The sequence below is a fragment of the Prinia subflava genome, chromosome 10, assembly GCF_021018805.1.
Source record: "Prinia subflava isolate CZ2003 ecotype Zambia chromosome 10, Cam_Psub_1.2, whole genome shotgun sequence".
Classification (NCBI taxonomy): domain Eukaryota; kingdom Metazoa; phylum Chordata; class Aves; order Passeriformes; family Cisticolidae; genus Prinia; species Prinia subflava.
Window position 1 is genome coordinate 6,315,507 of NC_086256.1, and position 17,482 is coordinate 6,332,988.

The 17,482-nt window shown below is 44.5% G+C and overlaps 1 protein-coding gene across 2 annotated transcripts in view; it reads left to right on the forward strand.

Annotated features, from left to right (window-relative positions):
• The window catches only part of FAF1 (Fas associated factor 1), a 153,989-nt gene extending 145,808 nt beyond the window's left edge, over positions 1-8,181 (forward strand). For both annotated transcript variants that reach the window (XM_063407099.1, XM_063407100.1), the window contains one exon: positions 4,986-8,181. In XM_063407099.1, coding sequence (XP_063263169.1) covers positions 4,986-5,069 — 84 coding nt within the window. In that variant the 3' untranslated portion in view covers positions 5,070-8,181. The remainder of the gene's footprint in view (positions 1-4,985) is intronic.
• Positions 8,182-17,482: the final 9,301 nt, after the last annotated feature.

A 17,482-nucleotide genomic window follows, 5' to 3' on the forward strand; every position in this document is an offset into this window, starting at 1 on the left:
TTATTCCAGCTGAAAAATCAGATTTTCATTTAGAACTTTTAAAAAGCACCAGCTAGTCCAGGTGCCACTGTACAAATGTAGCAACACTGAGTTTGGGCTTACCCTTGTTATTTGCACCACCCTGTCATGTTTAGTGTTTTAGAAAATGAGAAAACACAGTTGCTTCTTAATTTACTGTCAAGTAGTGCAAGAGAGGGCAGTCAGCCTTCACTGATTAAAATCTGTGCAGAATTTTTTTTTAATATAAATGATGTTAAGGCAATGAAAACTTAGACTCTACATCAAGGTCAGCTGCATCTCGGAGCATGGCACAGCTTTCCAAGAGAAAAATGGGAAGCATGCTCAAAGTAGAGGATAGAGCATCACAATTTTCTGTTTTATCAACAGCTGCTACTTTGCTTTGTAAATGTATTTTTAAATATGCTTTTTGAGCAAACCTCTTCAGAGAAATAAGACGGTCAGTGTGATGTGTTGGATTAAAGCTTTGTATTGGGATCGAGGCTACAAGTCTTTTACTATGACATATTTTTCCTTGTTTGTGACGGCTTTCTTCAATTCAGATGTAAATTATCTCCAAGTTTATTCAACTAAACCCAATCTAATTGCATATATTTCTATAAAGTAACTCTACTTTTGTTTGTTGCTCAAGTTGAGCGTATTATCTGTGTAACCCAGAGATATTTCAATAGGTAGAAAGGATTCACTGTATTTGTTTGTATGTCACTCTGAAAATATAGTTTTTTAAACAGATCTGGTACTTTACCAGGTGTGCCTTTAAGTAATTTCTATTGCATTTATACTTTAGGAGGATTAGGAAAGAGAGTAAAAGAACTCTTTGTCCGTTAGATTCATTAAATGTATTCATGCGTGTGTAAGTGGTATAGAGGCTGTGCTCCTCGGGAATCAGATCCTTGTCCTAGGGTGGAGAGAAAGGTGAAGGGTGTGATATTTACTGCTTGTGTAAGTGTCATAATAATTGTGTATTTGATTCTTTATTTTTAAATTACCTTCCTGGGCATGAAGCCATTTTTTTTTGTATTTATCTTTTCCCCGCAGAGTTAGGGAGGGTAAGGAGCCACACCTTGTTAGTGGTAAAAGTGCAGCTGCTCAGGATGTGAGTGTGTCACAGAACAGACAGGTCAGCAGAGGTGAAGACAGAAATAACTGTGACGTTATTCTAGAAGGAAAAAGACTTTGCTATGAAAATGTATTCAAATGTTGTTTAAACTAGCATTAATTTTCATTTTTGGTTTATCTAAAAACCCAATTAATTTTATTCAAAATGAAGTGTAAGCAGCTGCTGCATTCTTACAGGAGGAGTGTAAGAATTAGCCTTGTGCCTTGCAGAGTCATAAATAATTTGAACTTTTAAGTGGCAGAGAAGTACTTCAACGAGCTAGTGCTTAGTTGGAATAATCACCACAGAATTCACTTAAACAAATACTTATTTAAATTAGGACCTCCCTGACGCCAAACCAACATTGGTTGAATTAGAAAACTCTTTAAAAGATGAAGCCACAGCTCCAGTGCACCAAAACCTAAGGTCCCATAAAACTGAATCCATAGTTGGAATAAAAGTTTTGTTTATCAGCTTAAACTATTTCAGTGAAAGCAGCTCCATGGCAAGATCTAACCCTGGCAGAAATAAAATCCTGTAGCACCTCTGGTCACGTTGCCCAGAGGAGTCTTCCCTGAAGGGAGGGGAGTGTTAAGGTTTGCACAGAAAGTCATTTGCCTGAAGATAAAATCTCCTGGGGCTCTCTGTGTGTTCAGGGCTTTGGGACAGCCCTGAGTGCACCTGCCTGGCATTGGGCAAGGTTCTGGGGCTTGAGTGTCAGTAATTTTGTTGTCACTTGTGTTATACTCTCAGCTTCTGGACACTGAGTCCCTCCTCTGCCACCCTCCTCACTGGATAAGCTTGGAACGCTTTACAGTCTCTTTTCAAGAGGTTTTAGTTCATGTTCCATTATAATATAAAGTATTAAGCATTAGCAAACCCACAAAAGATTTGAAAAATACGTTCAGCTGGTTTCACAGTGTGAGGCATGAGGTAACTGCTCGAGTGTGTGCTTACAACTGGTAGAAAGTCAGATATTGTAGGATTTGAAGATACAGATAAAAATGTGCCTTTAGCATTTGCTAAGGCCTTCAACTAATGCTGAAGGTGAATTTTGCAGCCTTACAAGAAAGTATTCATTCTGCCACATAGGTGGAACAGATGAAATCAGATTCAGTATTTAGGTGTATTTCAATGATTTTCTATGTAATTGCTAACAACATGGAATAAATCTTCAGCTAGTAAAGGAGGAGGGCTTTGGGACAGTGTAACTTATATTGTGTGCAGGGCTGTTTTGGGAAGAGCATCATGCCAAAGGGTAGCAGCTCTGAAGTGGCTCCAGAATTTATACTAATGGTAATGAAACAAGGCACACAGATACACATCTAAAGGCATTTTATACTTTTCATTATGAAATAATGCACATAAAGATAAGTGAATTAGATTCAGTAGAACACTGCACTGAACACACCTTTGCAGGCTACCCCTCTTTCCTTTGATCTCTGTTATAGATCATTCTTTGGTTTCTAATTATTTTTAAAAAACTGTAAGTTAGAATGCATCTTAGGTCTTATCCTTCATATATTTACAAGAGAAACCATTTCTTTTGTTAGGAGTTGTGTTCACTAATAAGGCTTCTTTTCTTTGTAGTAAACAACATATTTACAAGGCACAAATAACAAAGTAGAAGCTGCAGAAGGGTTGTGGTGTGATAATTAAGTACAATGGCGATCCATATGAACAGAAAATGCCAAGGAGCTAAAACAAAGCAACAACAGCTTTGTTTGTTGACAGATGTAGGAGCCATATTGTTAGTTAATTGGGTAATGGTGTAAACATTTGCAAACTCTGCTGTCCCTCAGTGAATTAAGCAGCACACTGAAATTATGGTGAAAAGCTGCACAGTCCTTGTGCTGCAGGTACTCCAGAAGGCTCCCAGGACCCTTCTCACTGAGGAAGGAACATCGTGTGTTGTTGTTATTTAAGGCACTTGAAGTTTGCAAACTTAGATTAGGACATGTATCTTGAATTATGCTCAAGTGAATAACGTGTTCCATATGGTTACAGCCTGCAAGGTTGTGTTCAGTGCCTGGGGATACCTCTGAGATTTTTTTTTTCCAAGTGTAAAAGAGATGTGTTATGACTTTCCTGCCTGTTCTTGGAAAAAAAAAGGGCAAATGAAAACCCCCAACAAAATGGTTGCAGGATTTGAAAACAGAGATGCCTAAATTAATACAGACTTGTACTGAAAAGGAGGAAAATTGCTTCTCTCAGGTGCCCAATGCCTCAGAAGCTGTGAATTGCACAGACCCCTCTTTACCTCACTCCCTGTTCAGTAACAGACTGTAGCAGAATACCAAAACATTAAAAAATGCTACAAGATACTTAATTAGCATACTTCTGTAATCACAAACTTAAATGCACTACTTTGGCTGTTTTTTACATAACAGGTTTGCTTTCGTAGATAATAACCTTTCAATAATTCAAGCAGCATCTGTGCAGGAATGCATAATTGGACTGTAGATAATAGGAATCTAAAATTGAGTCTGGTTTTTGTAAATTATTTTTCTCTTCAGACATTTAGCAGTAGCTCACCGCAGTACATGAAGTTTAAGAAAATACATTTCTGCTTTGGGAATAAAAATAATGCATCTGTTTGGGTTTTTGGTTTGGTTTGGTTTTTTAATTATGTCATTTTAAAAAAAATCTACTGCAGTCAGATGAAATGACACTGATTGTGATGGTCTTAGGAAGTGATAAGCCTTGAATGTTTGTTTAAATAATAATTTTTCCTTAATTATTCAAAAAGACAATAGAAATACAAATACATTTCAAGTTTGCCTGATTTAGTTGGGGGAGAGAATGAGAAGCAATACTATTTTTGTTAATAGTAACAGGATTAGTAAATTAGGCTTTTAAGAAAATTACATGAGCATTTCATATTAATTCATAGCATTTTGTGTGCTATACCCTTAGTGTTTTCAAAAAACATTTTTAGAAAGCGTTGGCATGCTCTGATCATAGATGAAATAAATTTAACTTTGGAAAAAATGTTTATTGGCATGCATGTGCATTTATATCTATGGCATATGACTAATAATCTGTTATTCACAAGCAGATTTCTGGTAACTGCTGTGCTCACACAGCAAAACAAAAGGAAACAGAATTACCGCGGAAAATAAGTTTAAAATAATAAGTGAAATATTTCAGAAAATGTTTCATCTTTCTACATGAAGCTTTTCAGTATTCTGAAAGATGTCATAACATTGGCTTGGCTTGTAAATTTGAATTTTAGAAGGACACTGGGACACTTGTTGTCATTAATTTGTCTATATAAGTAAATATATTGTGTAATAATCACACAATTAAACCGTTTTCTCCCAGCCTGGGATGATTGAGGTGTCTGGAAAGCGTTGAAGTGAGTGCAAGCTGGATGTGCCACCACGAGACTTGGAGCAAGAAAGGGAGTAGGAAAATAAAGTTTCCCTTTTCAATGGAGAGATCCTGTTGGGTTGGCTGTGCTGCTTGCACCATCAGTTTGACTGAAATTTTGGGATGATATCTAGGAGTGCAGTTTTATTTTTCATCTTAACTCATGTGTTCTAGTAAACCTTCCAAAAGTTCTTAACTTTGACCAAAATAGATTTGTGCTTTAGTTTATGGTAGAGAACCAGACCATCTTGGAATTAATATCAGGGATTCTGGTGGTTTTTTTATTATTCTGTTCATTATTACTACAAAATAATACTTATAACAACAACAGCAAACACAATATATATTTCTCAATCTGCATCCTGGAAAATAATACTCACTGCTTCAGTTATTACTGATGGAAGGACTCAAAAATCTTCCCAGTGAAAGTCTGCACTGTGAAGATAAAGAATTCAAAACTCTACTTACACATATCTTTGTGTTCATGTATTTACAGGTGACGCAGCTGGATCCAAATAAATCATTACTGGAGGTAAAACTGTATCCTCAAGAAACCCTTTTCCTAGAGGCAAAAGAATAGATCAAACAAGATTGTAGGACTAATCATCCTTTGATAAGCCAGAGGCACAGCACCGAGAGGAAGACTTCTCTGAGCACCACCTTGTACTGACACCCAGCTCAATTCCATAAGTTTGCCTCTTGCAAGAATCCTGAAAAATTGAGAAAACAAACATAGCTACTTAAAGTTTCACATATGAGTATATGTTTCCAACCTCATTTAAATGAGCAGAGGATAAAGTTCTGCTATGAACACTGAACATTATGATTCTGTTGCTCACTTATCATCCAGCTTTTGTTATAATTAATGCACTGTTAAAATTGTTAAGTAGAGTGATTGTTAAGTAGAATTTTTACTCCTCAAATGCCCCTTTTTCACCAAGAAATCTTGGACATTTCTGCCTGTACTTTTGACACTAGAATGCTGTATATTTGATATCTCACTGAGCCAGTGCTCTCATATATATGCATTTTATTTCTGTGTTTGAATTTCTACTTTGTCAACTAATTTAAAAAGGCAGAAAAAATTAATGGGACATTCTCAGCCATGGAAATTTAACAGTATTATAGTAGAAAGCATATAATTTTTGTTAGTACTTTCTGACTTCTTTGATAAGATGTAAGGTTTTTGTTTGGAGAATATAGTTTGACATATATGCAAGATATTTATTTACTGGTTCTGCTTTGGGTCTCAGTTCCAATTCAGTTTAGGAAGTATTTTCCATTACGTTGCAGTGTGAAACTGCTTATTGCATGATGTGAATATTTAAATAACATTAGACATGGCCAGTACCAGAAACCTGGTATCTTGCCAACACTTCAGGAATCAGCTGATATTGAATATCAGCTGTTAAAAACCTTTCAAATACCAGATACAAAAGTTCTTTATTTCTCCTTGTGAAAGAAAGGGCAAATCCCATTTTAGCAGTTTTCCTTCATTCTGGCACTTGCTTGTCTCCTATTACTCTGCTGGTTTAAAGCACCTTGTTTGGTTCATCAAACAATGGGTATTTTGAGGGGTGGTGTAATAAGAAATCTGCCTTATTGTTGCACACTTTGGACATTTTAACAATACATTATTGATCCCATCTCAAATTAAAGAAATCGTAGTTCTCTTGTCTGAAATGTATGCACCTGCTACCTGACCTGGAAAAATCTGGTACTTTAAATTTCTCAACCACAGAATGACCATACTGAGGCTAAGACCATAACGTGCAGTTGATGCCAAACCTGCATCAAAACTGGTTTGTTTGGGGTTTTTTCTTTATTTTTCTTCTCTTTTCTTTTTTTTTTCCTTCTTTTTTTTTTCTTTTTTATTTTTTCCCCGTCTGTTTTTTCTCCCCTTTTTTTGTTTTATCTCTGGGCTTGCAGGATAGTGCACAACAGCACTACAGGATCATCATCTGCTAAACTAATTTTTTTTTTTTCATTTAAAGCCTGGCACATTGTTTTCCATCTATGTTTATATGTAATTCATAGTGTTTATTGTAGCTGAATGAGTTCTGATTTGAAAATTTTATACTGAGCTAAAACCAGTTGCACACATCTTTTAGTCTTTTCTTTGGAAGGATGGTGATATAAAATTAAATGTATGCCTATTATTAAGATGTTAGTGATGCCGATATATTGTTACCTTTACCAAAAATGAGAATTTCTGAGCAGGCAAAGCCTTATTCTACCTTTTATAATTCTGTAATTAGTGAGTGCTACACCGGACACTTTTAGAAGTGAAGTATCTATGACAAACAAAAGGTTTAGAAGTGTAAGAAAATCCTAATAATTTGCAGTTCATAAATAAAAGAATTCCTAGCCAACAGAGCGATAAATGTATGTGTAATGGAAAGCTGAATGCAGACGCTTCATTCTGAACTTCCGTTTTCTTAGGGAAAAAAAAATTCCACTCCATTTATTAAATAAGAAATTAACATGGGTTATAAATTGGGGATGATGCTGTTTCTGCAAACAATCACAGTCAAACATACCAGCAGGATTTTAAAGTGATGCATATCTTTATTTTTTTTCCTTCTAAGCTGGCTGTTGAGGAGTTGCTGAAATAGTGCTACACGGAGCAAGGCGACCTTTCAGCTAACTTGTTTATATTAATCTGTTCTGTTTAACTTCTGTTTGATCTCATCAGGCTGTTTCCTCTCACCCAACTTGATTTCTGTATTTTGACTATATATTCTTTACTTTGATACTAGTTTTATAAAGTTATTAAATGTGGCTTGAATATTTGTTAAACTTGTTGAAGTCAGTGCTCCCAAGGTTGTTTGGCTTTTTTTTTTTTTTTTTTTTACTAAACTCTATTATTTTTCCCCCTCATTTTGTTCATATTGGAAAATACACTGTCATTATCAAAATGTTTTAGTGATAATTAACTGGAAGTGTTCAAAGTGGTGGCATTACTGATACAAAGTTTTTGAGATCAGTATACAGGGATCATTCTGCCACGACGTAAACAAGTGTATCGTTTAAATAAAACCTTAATGATTTTGGTCCTTAAATACTTTGGGCCTGATTTCAAGAAGCAACCATGTCGAGTCACCTTTCTGAATCACACCATCAACATAAACAAATCCCTGCGTAGAAATATTAATGTTCTGTGCCATCATTTTCTGCTCTCCTGGTATTCACTTCACACGCTCTGCTGGCATGGATAATCCTCTAGTCATTCAAATTTTGTAATTCAGTATTACCCTAGAACTGGAACGCCATTGCTACAGAGCACATCCCTGGTTCTGCCTTTTTATCTTCAGGTTCTTCACATTAATGGATCACCATTAACGTGATTAATGCATTAATTTTAAGTCTTAAGGAATTACTGTTGCTGAATCCCGTGCGATGCGTCGGCTTCCCTGACTCGTGGGGTGAAGATGGGGCACGCTCTGGCTTTGGGAGGAACTTTCTGCCTGTTGCCAGTGGTGTTTGAAATCATTGTTAGAGACCATGCAGAACACGAGTGTTTGCTCTCTGCACCCTTCAGCTCAGTGGGAGTGCTGAGGGTGTTTCTAATGGAGCTGTGTTGGGGGTTTTGTCTATTCTTTTTAATGTAGCAGAAGAGGACTTGGGCTTTCATAAACTGTACCTACTCGGTGACATTAGAAACTTCAAATAAATTTTCAATTGAAGCAATATTTTTACTAAACAGTTACATGATTTCACTCTTCCGTATGTGGGGAAAAATGGAATCACAATATCCCAGAGTTGCAGCACTGAAGCGCTTCATTATCCAGGCCTCGTGTCCAGGCTCCCTAAACAATGCATGAGAAGATTTCAGTGCCTTAAAACAGCTTCCACAGCAAGCACAAAACACGTGTGGAAGGAAGGAAGGGCAGGAGGAGTCACTGCCAGGCAGAAGCAGAACCTGCTTGGAGCAGCCAGTCAGAGAAGCTAAGGATGGAGATGTCCTGTGTGTGCCATTCCTCCCTGGGGCAGAGCTTCCCCCTCTGCTGCCCTCAGCACCCAGGCTGGGCACCAAGGGAAGCACCAAGACTTTGCACCATTTGACAAAGCAGAGGACACGTTTTTATCTGGGAACAGTGATGCTGCCTCCTCCAGAGGAGGAGTTTTCACTGATTGTAATTCACACTTTGGTTTTTCCAATATTGTGAGGGCCTGAGGAGAAATGAGTCCCTGTGCTGGACATTTCCCTAGTCTGCTTCAACACCACCATAGCACAGCTACTTCTAATGTGTGTACTGCCCACTAGCAAAGCTGTCTGACTGCCAAAATACAGAATTCCTTTAAAGTCCTTGAGAGGGAGGGTGCAGATCAGTCTAGGCTGGCAGCTGGGTGCTTGCCTGGGGTGAGCCAATCCAGCCCTTGACAGTGGATGCTCAGTGCAGCCATTGGTCTTCTTGAACAAAAGAGCTGGGAGTGGAAACTGGATGTTGATTCTGAACCTGAGTTTAGTTTCATTATTCTGTTTGTATAAAAGATAAACCAAATGCGGTGGCCTTAATTATATTATTTTTCTGGATGCATCATGAAAGAAAATAGAAATTACTGTACACTGTACACAGCGTGAGACATTGTTCTCTACCTGAACAGATTTCCCCCACAGATGACAAAGGTGGAGGAATATCAAATTTAGCACTAAATATGTCAGGATCCAGGCAGTTTTATGCTCAATTTAGTCTGATACAGATGTATACTTCTGCCAGCAGAGCCATCTCTGCTCCCACCTTGCACTGGAACCAGGCAAACTAATTAAAAGTGACCATTTCTTTCCTGGAGCAGTTTTGAGGCTGATGCAGCTCACTGCTGGGAGTCAGTGAAGATGAGAGGAAGAGGAAGGCCAGGCTGCTCCCTCTGACAGCACCGTTGGTTTGTGTGGGATGGAATCGATCAGGCTCCTTGAAAAACTTTTTTTTGTATCTTACTACTACCTTTGCATTTTACATCCCTTTGTTTTTGTTGGGGTTTTTAAAAAAATATTTCTAGCAAATTAAATGCTATAAAGGTTTCACTGTCAGAAATTTCCTTAAATCAAAGTCAGCAGCCCAGAATTCAGGAAATAAGAAGGCAGGTGAAAGGTCCCTTGAGTGTGAGCAGTAAAGGCAAGTCCAGATCCAACTCTTGGGACTCACTCCAGACCCAAGCACCCTAGAAGTTTCAAAGGGTTTTAGTGTCTCTTTAGATACCAGAGAATCCACTCCTTAGTCAGGGCTTTCCTCTGTGGATTCTTTTATGTGTAATAAAGACCTAAGTCACACTGCAGCTTTAATATAATTCAATTAAAATGTCACTCAACTGCTGGTTATAGAAGGAGCCTTCATTAGTTCCTGTGATTACAAAACTATTGGTTACCAGGATGGTTATTTTGTACTTAGTACCGCTGAGTTTCCCTCTGTTTTCCCAGCTCTATGTTGTGGCAGTGTTCCACAGGACTCCAGAGTTCCTCACTGTTCCCTTTCAATCCACTCAACTTGAATGGGTTTGTGTTTTTTATTAATAGCAGCAGCTCAGCACTGATCCCTTTCTCCAGGTAGTGGTGTCTGAGTTGCCTTCAATAACACAAATTCCCACCCAGAATCTTGGGGACGTGGCTGGAATCTTCTCACTGTGAAAATTGTTGCTTTCTGCTTCCAGCTATCAATCTTGGATAATGTTACTTTTTTCCCCTCAAGAAAATATGTTTCCACTGTGGTAAACACAATTGACTGGCTTAGTTTTTCTGGTTTTAGTAAAAGGAATCTTTTGCACCATAAAAATATATTAGTCAAATTATCTTCTGGCAGCTTTCCTGTTTCTGGTACTTTTAATAATCCTTTACATCTTTGGTAGTTGTTCCTTGCAGTCTGACAGTTGTTTAATTCAGGATTTGTGTCTTCCAAAAGTTAAATTTCCATGGATTTTCTGGTTTTCTTTTCTAGTTTCCTGCTTTGAGTCTGTCCTCCAATTACATCCTTCAACGTGCTGGTTCACACAGCCCAACTACTTCTTGTGGGCATTCTGTAGTCTTTTAAAGTCAGATACCTGTGTACTCTGAGGATCTAAGTTAGTGTCTTCAAAACGTTTTGGTTACAGTCTTAGTCTTTTATCCATGACTTAAATTTCTCTTTGTTATCTTCCTTTTCATGCAGATTTCTTTTAAAAGGGTAGTCCTACTCGGGTGATTTAAAAAATTATTATCATTTTGTAAAGCAGCGAATATAAGTCTGTTTCCATTCACCTAAAAATGTAGTTTCTATCATTTTATTTGCCTCTATGCTTTATTTAATCTACTGTCCCAGTCCCCGTCAGCATGAGTTACTATCTCTCATAAGTATTTTATACCTCGTAATTACAGCATCCTACTCATGATCTTGCCTTTTCTAAATTTACAAGTAGACCTCATTTGTTGTCATTTGAAAGCCCCCATTCTGCTGCAGCCATTTTAGGAGCTTAAAAATTACTCTGATGTGTACTTAAGAATATTTTTCATTTTGTCTAGGCCTATTTGCCTGTTTATGTGTCCTGATTAATTAAGACTGATTGCGTAAGGGAAAGCATTTCCTAGCTGTGGTGGCAATGGAGAAGGAATTTTTTAGTGACAACTATAAACTCGCTGATGCAAAACAACAAAACAATTTTTAATTTTGTCGATATAATAAAGAAAAAAAGGGGGAGGTATTTTTTTTAGAACGGAAGTATAATCTGCGATTTACAGAGAGCTGAAATATGTTGCTGAGATATGTACTTCTTCAAGGTTTAGACGGAGGTGAGTCAGACATTGTGTGGCTGTTGCAGTATCGTTTAACGTGGGAAAACCAAACCAAATAAACAACCAAAAAACACCAAAAAAATTATCCCGCCTTGCTGCGGGTCCCCCCGCGCCCTGGCACCGCCGGCTCCCGGGAGATGCTGGCTCGGAGCGGGATGGGGACGGGGACAGCCCCCGGGCCGGGCCGGAGCCGTCGGGGCAGAATTCCCGGGACACCGGAGCGCTGTGGCGGCCGCGGAGCCGCCCCCGCGGATATCCCTTCCCTTCCCTTCTCTTCCGTCCGCGGCCGGCCTGGCTCCGCACCCCGGCCCGGCTCTGCCCCACGCCTCCACCAAAAATGATTTTTAAAATATTTAAAAAAATAATTAAAGCGAAGTCAGAAGAGGGGAAAGCCTCGGTGCCGCGCCTTGCCCCGCGGGCGTGGGCGGAGATGGGGCCGCTCAGCCCGGCGCTGGGCGAGGGGCGCGGAAGGAAAAATTGGGCATTCCTGGGGAAAAAACCCAAAACAACAACCCACGAACGAACAGCCAGCCAAGCAAACGAGTGGAGCCTCATGCTCGGGCATCGCCCCGGCGCTGCGCGGTCCCGCGGGGCCGGACGGTGCCGTGGGAGATTGCGGACGGTCCATCAATAAATAACTCGAGAGAAGTCTGTGTTTGTGCACGGGCCCTTAAACACCGCGTGTGAACTGGGAAAAGAATACAAGAATCATGTTTTGCCCCAAGTGCGCGTGTTTTTGATGACGCTGTTCGAGCGGCCCTCCCGCCCCTCCGCAAGCCCCCTCGATGTGTCTCTTAAACGCCAATGGATTGTGTTTATCTATCGCGTTCCGTCAGGATTGTTCGGCTCCCGAGCTCCTGGGGCAATAAACACTGAAGGGGGGAATCCTCTGGCAAATCCGAGCGGGGCTGTCATGATCGTGAATAAAAATAAAAGGATTAATCTTACTGCTTTGGGCTAATGAAACAATTTAGCCTCCAAAACGTGGAAGCGCGGCGATGTGCCGAGGCGGGCTGCGGCCGGGCAGATGCGGAGGGGGCGGCCCCGCACCTCGGGGTGTCCGTGCCGCTGCCACGGGCGGGGGCATTTCCCCTCCGCCCCCGCCCCGCACCGGCCGCAGGGCCCCAGCAGGCAGGAGGGAGCTGCAGGGTTTTTAATTACACTCCTTCCCTTTGCTCCCTTCATTTTTCTGCACCCTTTGCAGTGAGACACACTTGGAATTAGAGTGGTTGTGACATTTTGGTGGCAGCTTATTGTGCGGAACACTTAAAGTTTAAAAAACAAGCCCCATAGAAGTTGAGGGGCTTAAAGCAGCCCCCTTTGTGGGGCAAGACATAGAGTTTTGATTCTGGACAATGGTGTTTCTCAAATTTCTTCCAAAAACCTGCACCCCATCTGTGATCTCAATGAAATCGCTTTTCTCTCTCCCTTCAATTCATTTGGCAAAGGCGAAGCAGATGCATGGGACGGGGTCTGAATTTTAATTATTAGGTTTTACCTGAAACAAAACAGCAAATCCTTTTTACCATGTGTTTGAAGTTAGGGAGACGGGTAGGGGGAATATAAAATATAATTAAAAAGCTCTCGGATCGTTAGGGAGCTGACAAGAGCCTTTTTAATGAACCTCTCGGAGCGCCCTACGGTAAATTAGCGGAGCGGGGCTTTCCCGAGTCCTTGCGGTACCTGCGTGCTCCCGGCGCTGCCAGCGCGTGTCCCCGCGGCCGCCGGGAGGATGCGACACACGCGAGTGTCCCGGCGGGGGCGGCCCGCGGAGCCTCCGCAGCCGCGCAGAGCCGGGCCGGGCCGGGCCGGGCCGAGCCGGGCCGAGCCGAGCCGGGCCACGCACCCGCCGAGGTTCGCGGCGCTGCCGGGACAGCCCCCCCTCCCCGCCCGCTTCCCGCGCATTAACTCAGAGCGCATTTAACCATCAATAAGGTGCGAGGGGAAAATTGTCTGTCACTTTAATCCATGCCCGAGGGGCTGGGAAATAAAAAGGGAGAGGGAGAAGGAGGGAGGGAGAGAAAAGCAAAGGTCTTAAAGAGCCCCAAATCCGTAGGCGAGCGGTGGGAATGCGGAGCCAGGCTCGGCTCCCTGGCCGGCCCTCCGTGGGCAGCGAGCCCCGAGCAGGCAGCGCTGCTGCCGAGGTTGAGCCCGGTTTAGGAGAGGAGCGATCCGCCGCTCTCGCTCCCAGCGCAGAGCGGGGCCGAGGCCGGAGGGGACACCGGGGTCACCGGGGCTCCCCTCGGGATGTCCCGGCCCTCGCCGCACTCCCCCGGCGAGAACGGGAACTCCTGCCCGCGCCCTCCTCCGCCGTGGATGCGCTCGGCTCCTCTCGCTGGAGGGGAGAGCAGAGCTGGGGCCGGCGTGGGCACCGCCACCCCCGTGCCCGCAGAGCGCTGTCCCCGCCGGCACGCGTGGCTTTCCCCTCACGGGCAGAGGCTGCTCCCCCGCCCGCCCCGCTAAAGCGATTAAGATTTCCTTCCTCTCGCTTGGGAAACCCCAGCCCGAGCCTCAGCCAAACCGGGGGGACATCAGCCAGCGCCGAATGCTCTAGGGACGGACCACAGATTTTAAATTTTTAGCTCCAGCACACGGGGGAGAGGGGGGTGATGGATGGATTTTTTGCGTGTGTGAGCTTTTTTCCTTCTTTCTGTGTGTCGGTGTGCGTGTGTGTGGATGGGCACAAGCTCTCAGAGAAAAGAAATTTTAGAGTAACAACTAAAGGCTTTCTTGTGCAGTTATTTTAAGGGCTTTGTTCAGTGCCTGAAGGGGGATGCGCCCATTTGTTCGGGACGGGATTCATCACATGCCCCTTTCATGTGAACCAGAGGTTAACAACCTAATGAGCACTTGGTGAAGAGATGAAGCGTGTAAAGAGCCCGATTTTCCCAAATCCTGGTCTGCTGTCTTGGGGATGTGCTACTCTAACCTCTGCCGGGCTAATCGTCTCCGCACTTCCAGCGGGGAGGCCCCGGGAAGCCCCCGGGTCCAGCCGCGCTCGGGCGGGGCAGCAGCAGCGAGGCGGCTCGGTCGCGATGCCCCGCCGGGGAGCCGGGGGGGCCCGGCCCCACCGCTACATATGTTGGGTCAAGTCTCCCCATTGTGAGCGTGTAAAAAGGTGTAAAAACTCAATCATCTGTAGCTTTTTTAAAGGGAGGGCTTACCCTGGATTTGTTGCATAATGGATTGTTAAAAAAGTAGAGGGTTGAATTAAAACTGTTCCCTAGTCACTTTTAATTAGACCACTCTATTTAATTAGCAAAGTTGAAACATGCAATTAAAATTAGCTCAGTTTAGCACATATTAAAGGAAATGGGGGACGCGGTTCCGGCTCGTATTAAAGCGAGTCGGAGGAGAAATGGCGGAGAAGTCTGGGAGTAAGCGAAATGACTCTGCGGAGCTAATTCGGCCGCGGCCATCTGTCAGAGGACCCGCCGTGCCCTCCACCCGGCCCCGGTCCCCGTGTCCCTCCGAGGACCGTCCCCGCAGCGCCAGCGCGATGTGCGCGGCCGGTGCCGCTGGACAGTGCGAAGCCCTCCGGGGGCCGCTTGTCTGTGTCTTTGGGATGTGCTCTTCCCAAAATCCGGGGGTTGGGTACCTGCGTTGGGTACCCCGAGGGGTCAGGCAGCCCCGGCCCCGTCGCCCGCCCCGGTGTGGGTTCCCCCCGCGCCGCCGCCGGAGGAGTCCGCGCAGGAGTGCGCGGAGCCCCGAATTTCCCTTATTTTCTTCCACAAATCTTTCTCTCTTGTCGCTTTTTCCTCCCCCACTGGGAGCCGGGAAATCGAGTTAATAATGTTTCAGATACTTAAGAAGTCCGGGCTAACGGGAGCTCCTTCTGCCTTTCTTCGCTCCTGATCTGAAGAGGTTGCCTGGACTAGGAGGAATGTGCCTTTTTCTTGAAGGGGGGGTAGTGGTCGTGGTAATTTTCATTCTTGTAATATTGGTTTGGGGATAATTACTTTTAATGTCAAAAAGATTTAGTTTAATATCATCTCTATTAGGCGGCTGGGCGGATAATTAAAAGTGAAGATGATAGCAGCAGGGAAACAGATGGCATTTGCTTACTTTGATTCAGTAGGTAAATAATGAAAAAGTCAATGGCAAACCCCCTAGAACAATTGAAACCTTAAAGAGCACTAACATTAGCAGGTACTTACAAACTGTCTTCCGCTAAGAACGAGATGAAAATACACTAATCAAGAACTATATTTCTCTGGGATGCTTCCGAGGGCTGCGCTGCCTGCGGGCGTGCGTGTCCCTTCCCCCGCATGGCAGCCAATAGCCGGGCGCTTTTTAATTAAGATTTTACTACTGCAACTGGGGGAAGCTGCAGCAGCACCGTTGCTGCAGCCCTCTCAAACTTGGGCACCGGAGCAGCCGTACATGGAAATCTTTAGGTGGATCAAGGGGGGTGAGGAGAGAAAGAAACACCGGAGAAATCTGGGTTTCTTCAGAATAAATATGTTAAACCCCGTCGTGTTTTAGCGAGCTGACCCAGACGTGAGCGCTGGGCCGTGGGCACCGAGTGATGCGTTCCTGGATGCTGCCAGAGTCAAACGCGCATCGGGGATAACTGAGCAGCAACCTGGGCACCGCGCAACGAAACGCGGCGCCTCTGCTCATCCCTGTAACCTGGAGCGTCGACTCTCACCCGTCTGGAGGGCGCGGGCTGCCCGCAGCACCCTGGGGTTCCCTCTGGTATCCTTTAGCCCCCGGCCCGGGCAGGGCACCCGCCCCGCTCCCTGGAGCCGGCCCAACCCGGGCTGCCCCCGCGGGGAGGAACAGAGGGGCTGGGGCAGAGCCTGAGCTCCTCTCGTGTTTTGACGCTGGGAGTTGCTCCCAGAGCCAAGCTGGGGGCGAGACCAGTCTCGAGGGCTTTAAAGTCGCATTTCACCGGGTTTGGAGAAATGAATTTCTCTTTCCATGTCCCGCCCGGGCAGCGGGAGCGCGGCTGCTCCGTGCGTGCCTAAAACAAACATCCCTCCCCCAGAAAGACACGGGAGCAGGGATGTACAAGAAGATTTTATTGTGCCTCGTCAAACAGAAATGAATTGCAGTAGGAGAGAAGGGAGGAAAAAGGGAGGGGTGGGGGGGAGAGCAACATCCACCTCCCCGCTGCCTGCCGTCCGTACTCACACACACGCAGGGCTCTGGCAGGCCGGGACAGAGCTGCAGAGAGCCCCGAGCCCACGGCAGGTCCTGGCAGCCTCTGCTGCTCCGGGCGAACTCACAGCTCAGGGGTGAATAAATCTGGGAAATGTGCGCACCGTCCGGGTTCACAGTGAAAGTTTTCAAAGGAAAATACGGACAGGGGAGACATTATTATTGTTAAAATATCAAACCGGTGAGAAGTGTGATTCCGGGCTCTGTCTTTCTAAACGCACCTCGTAAGAGGAGAGCAACACAGGAATAGCTGGGTCCCGGTTGGCAGCGGCTCCTCCAGCCTCTTTCCTCCTGGAAAGAGGAAAGGCAGAGTCTCCCTGAGCCCGGAGCAGGGTGCCCGGTCCGAGAAGGGCCTCGGCTCCGGGTCAGGAGCGACTCCCGCGAAGAGCGGCGCTTCCCGGGAGCGGCGGCTTCGCCTGCAGCCCCCTCCGCTCCGGCGCCTGCCGGGGAGGAGCGGGACGGGGGAAAGCGCCAAGCGCCCCTGGAACTGGGGGAGATTTGGACAAACGTCCTCAGAACTTGCTGAATCCTGGAGTTGCGTTACATATCCTTGCAATTTTAAAGTTTTTATTTAATGAACCCCTACTATTACGGTGTCGGGTTGATACTGAGTGTAACATTTAAAACCAGCGCATGGCTAAGTGTTTCGGAGGAGGGGGTGTCCTCTGCTGATTTTGGACGGACAGCAGGAACAGGCACTGGGCGTTTACGTGCCCAGCTCTGGGCCACTGCACCCCGGCTCTGTCTGTCACAGTGAGCGGGGCCGTGCTGTGGGAGCCCACGGGAACAGCCTCGGGATAGAGATGCTGCACGTTTGTGTTCCAACTCCAACACCGCCCTTTGCAATGAGAGCCTGAGGCTCCGAACAGAAACCAGCGCGTTCCGCTGGCCGATTACTGACTCACTCTTGAGAGGTCTTTTTGGTGTTTTTGTTTGTTTGTTTTTTTGGTTGGTTGTTTTCTCTTTTCCCCAAGGTTGTTTTCAAAATAGCTATTTTTAAACAGCCAAACTCGAAAAGGATTACCCAGTCCTTTAACTGAAGTGAGAGCTGGAAGACAACGGAATGG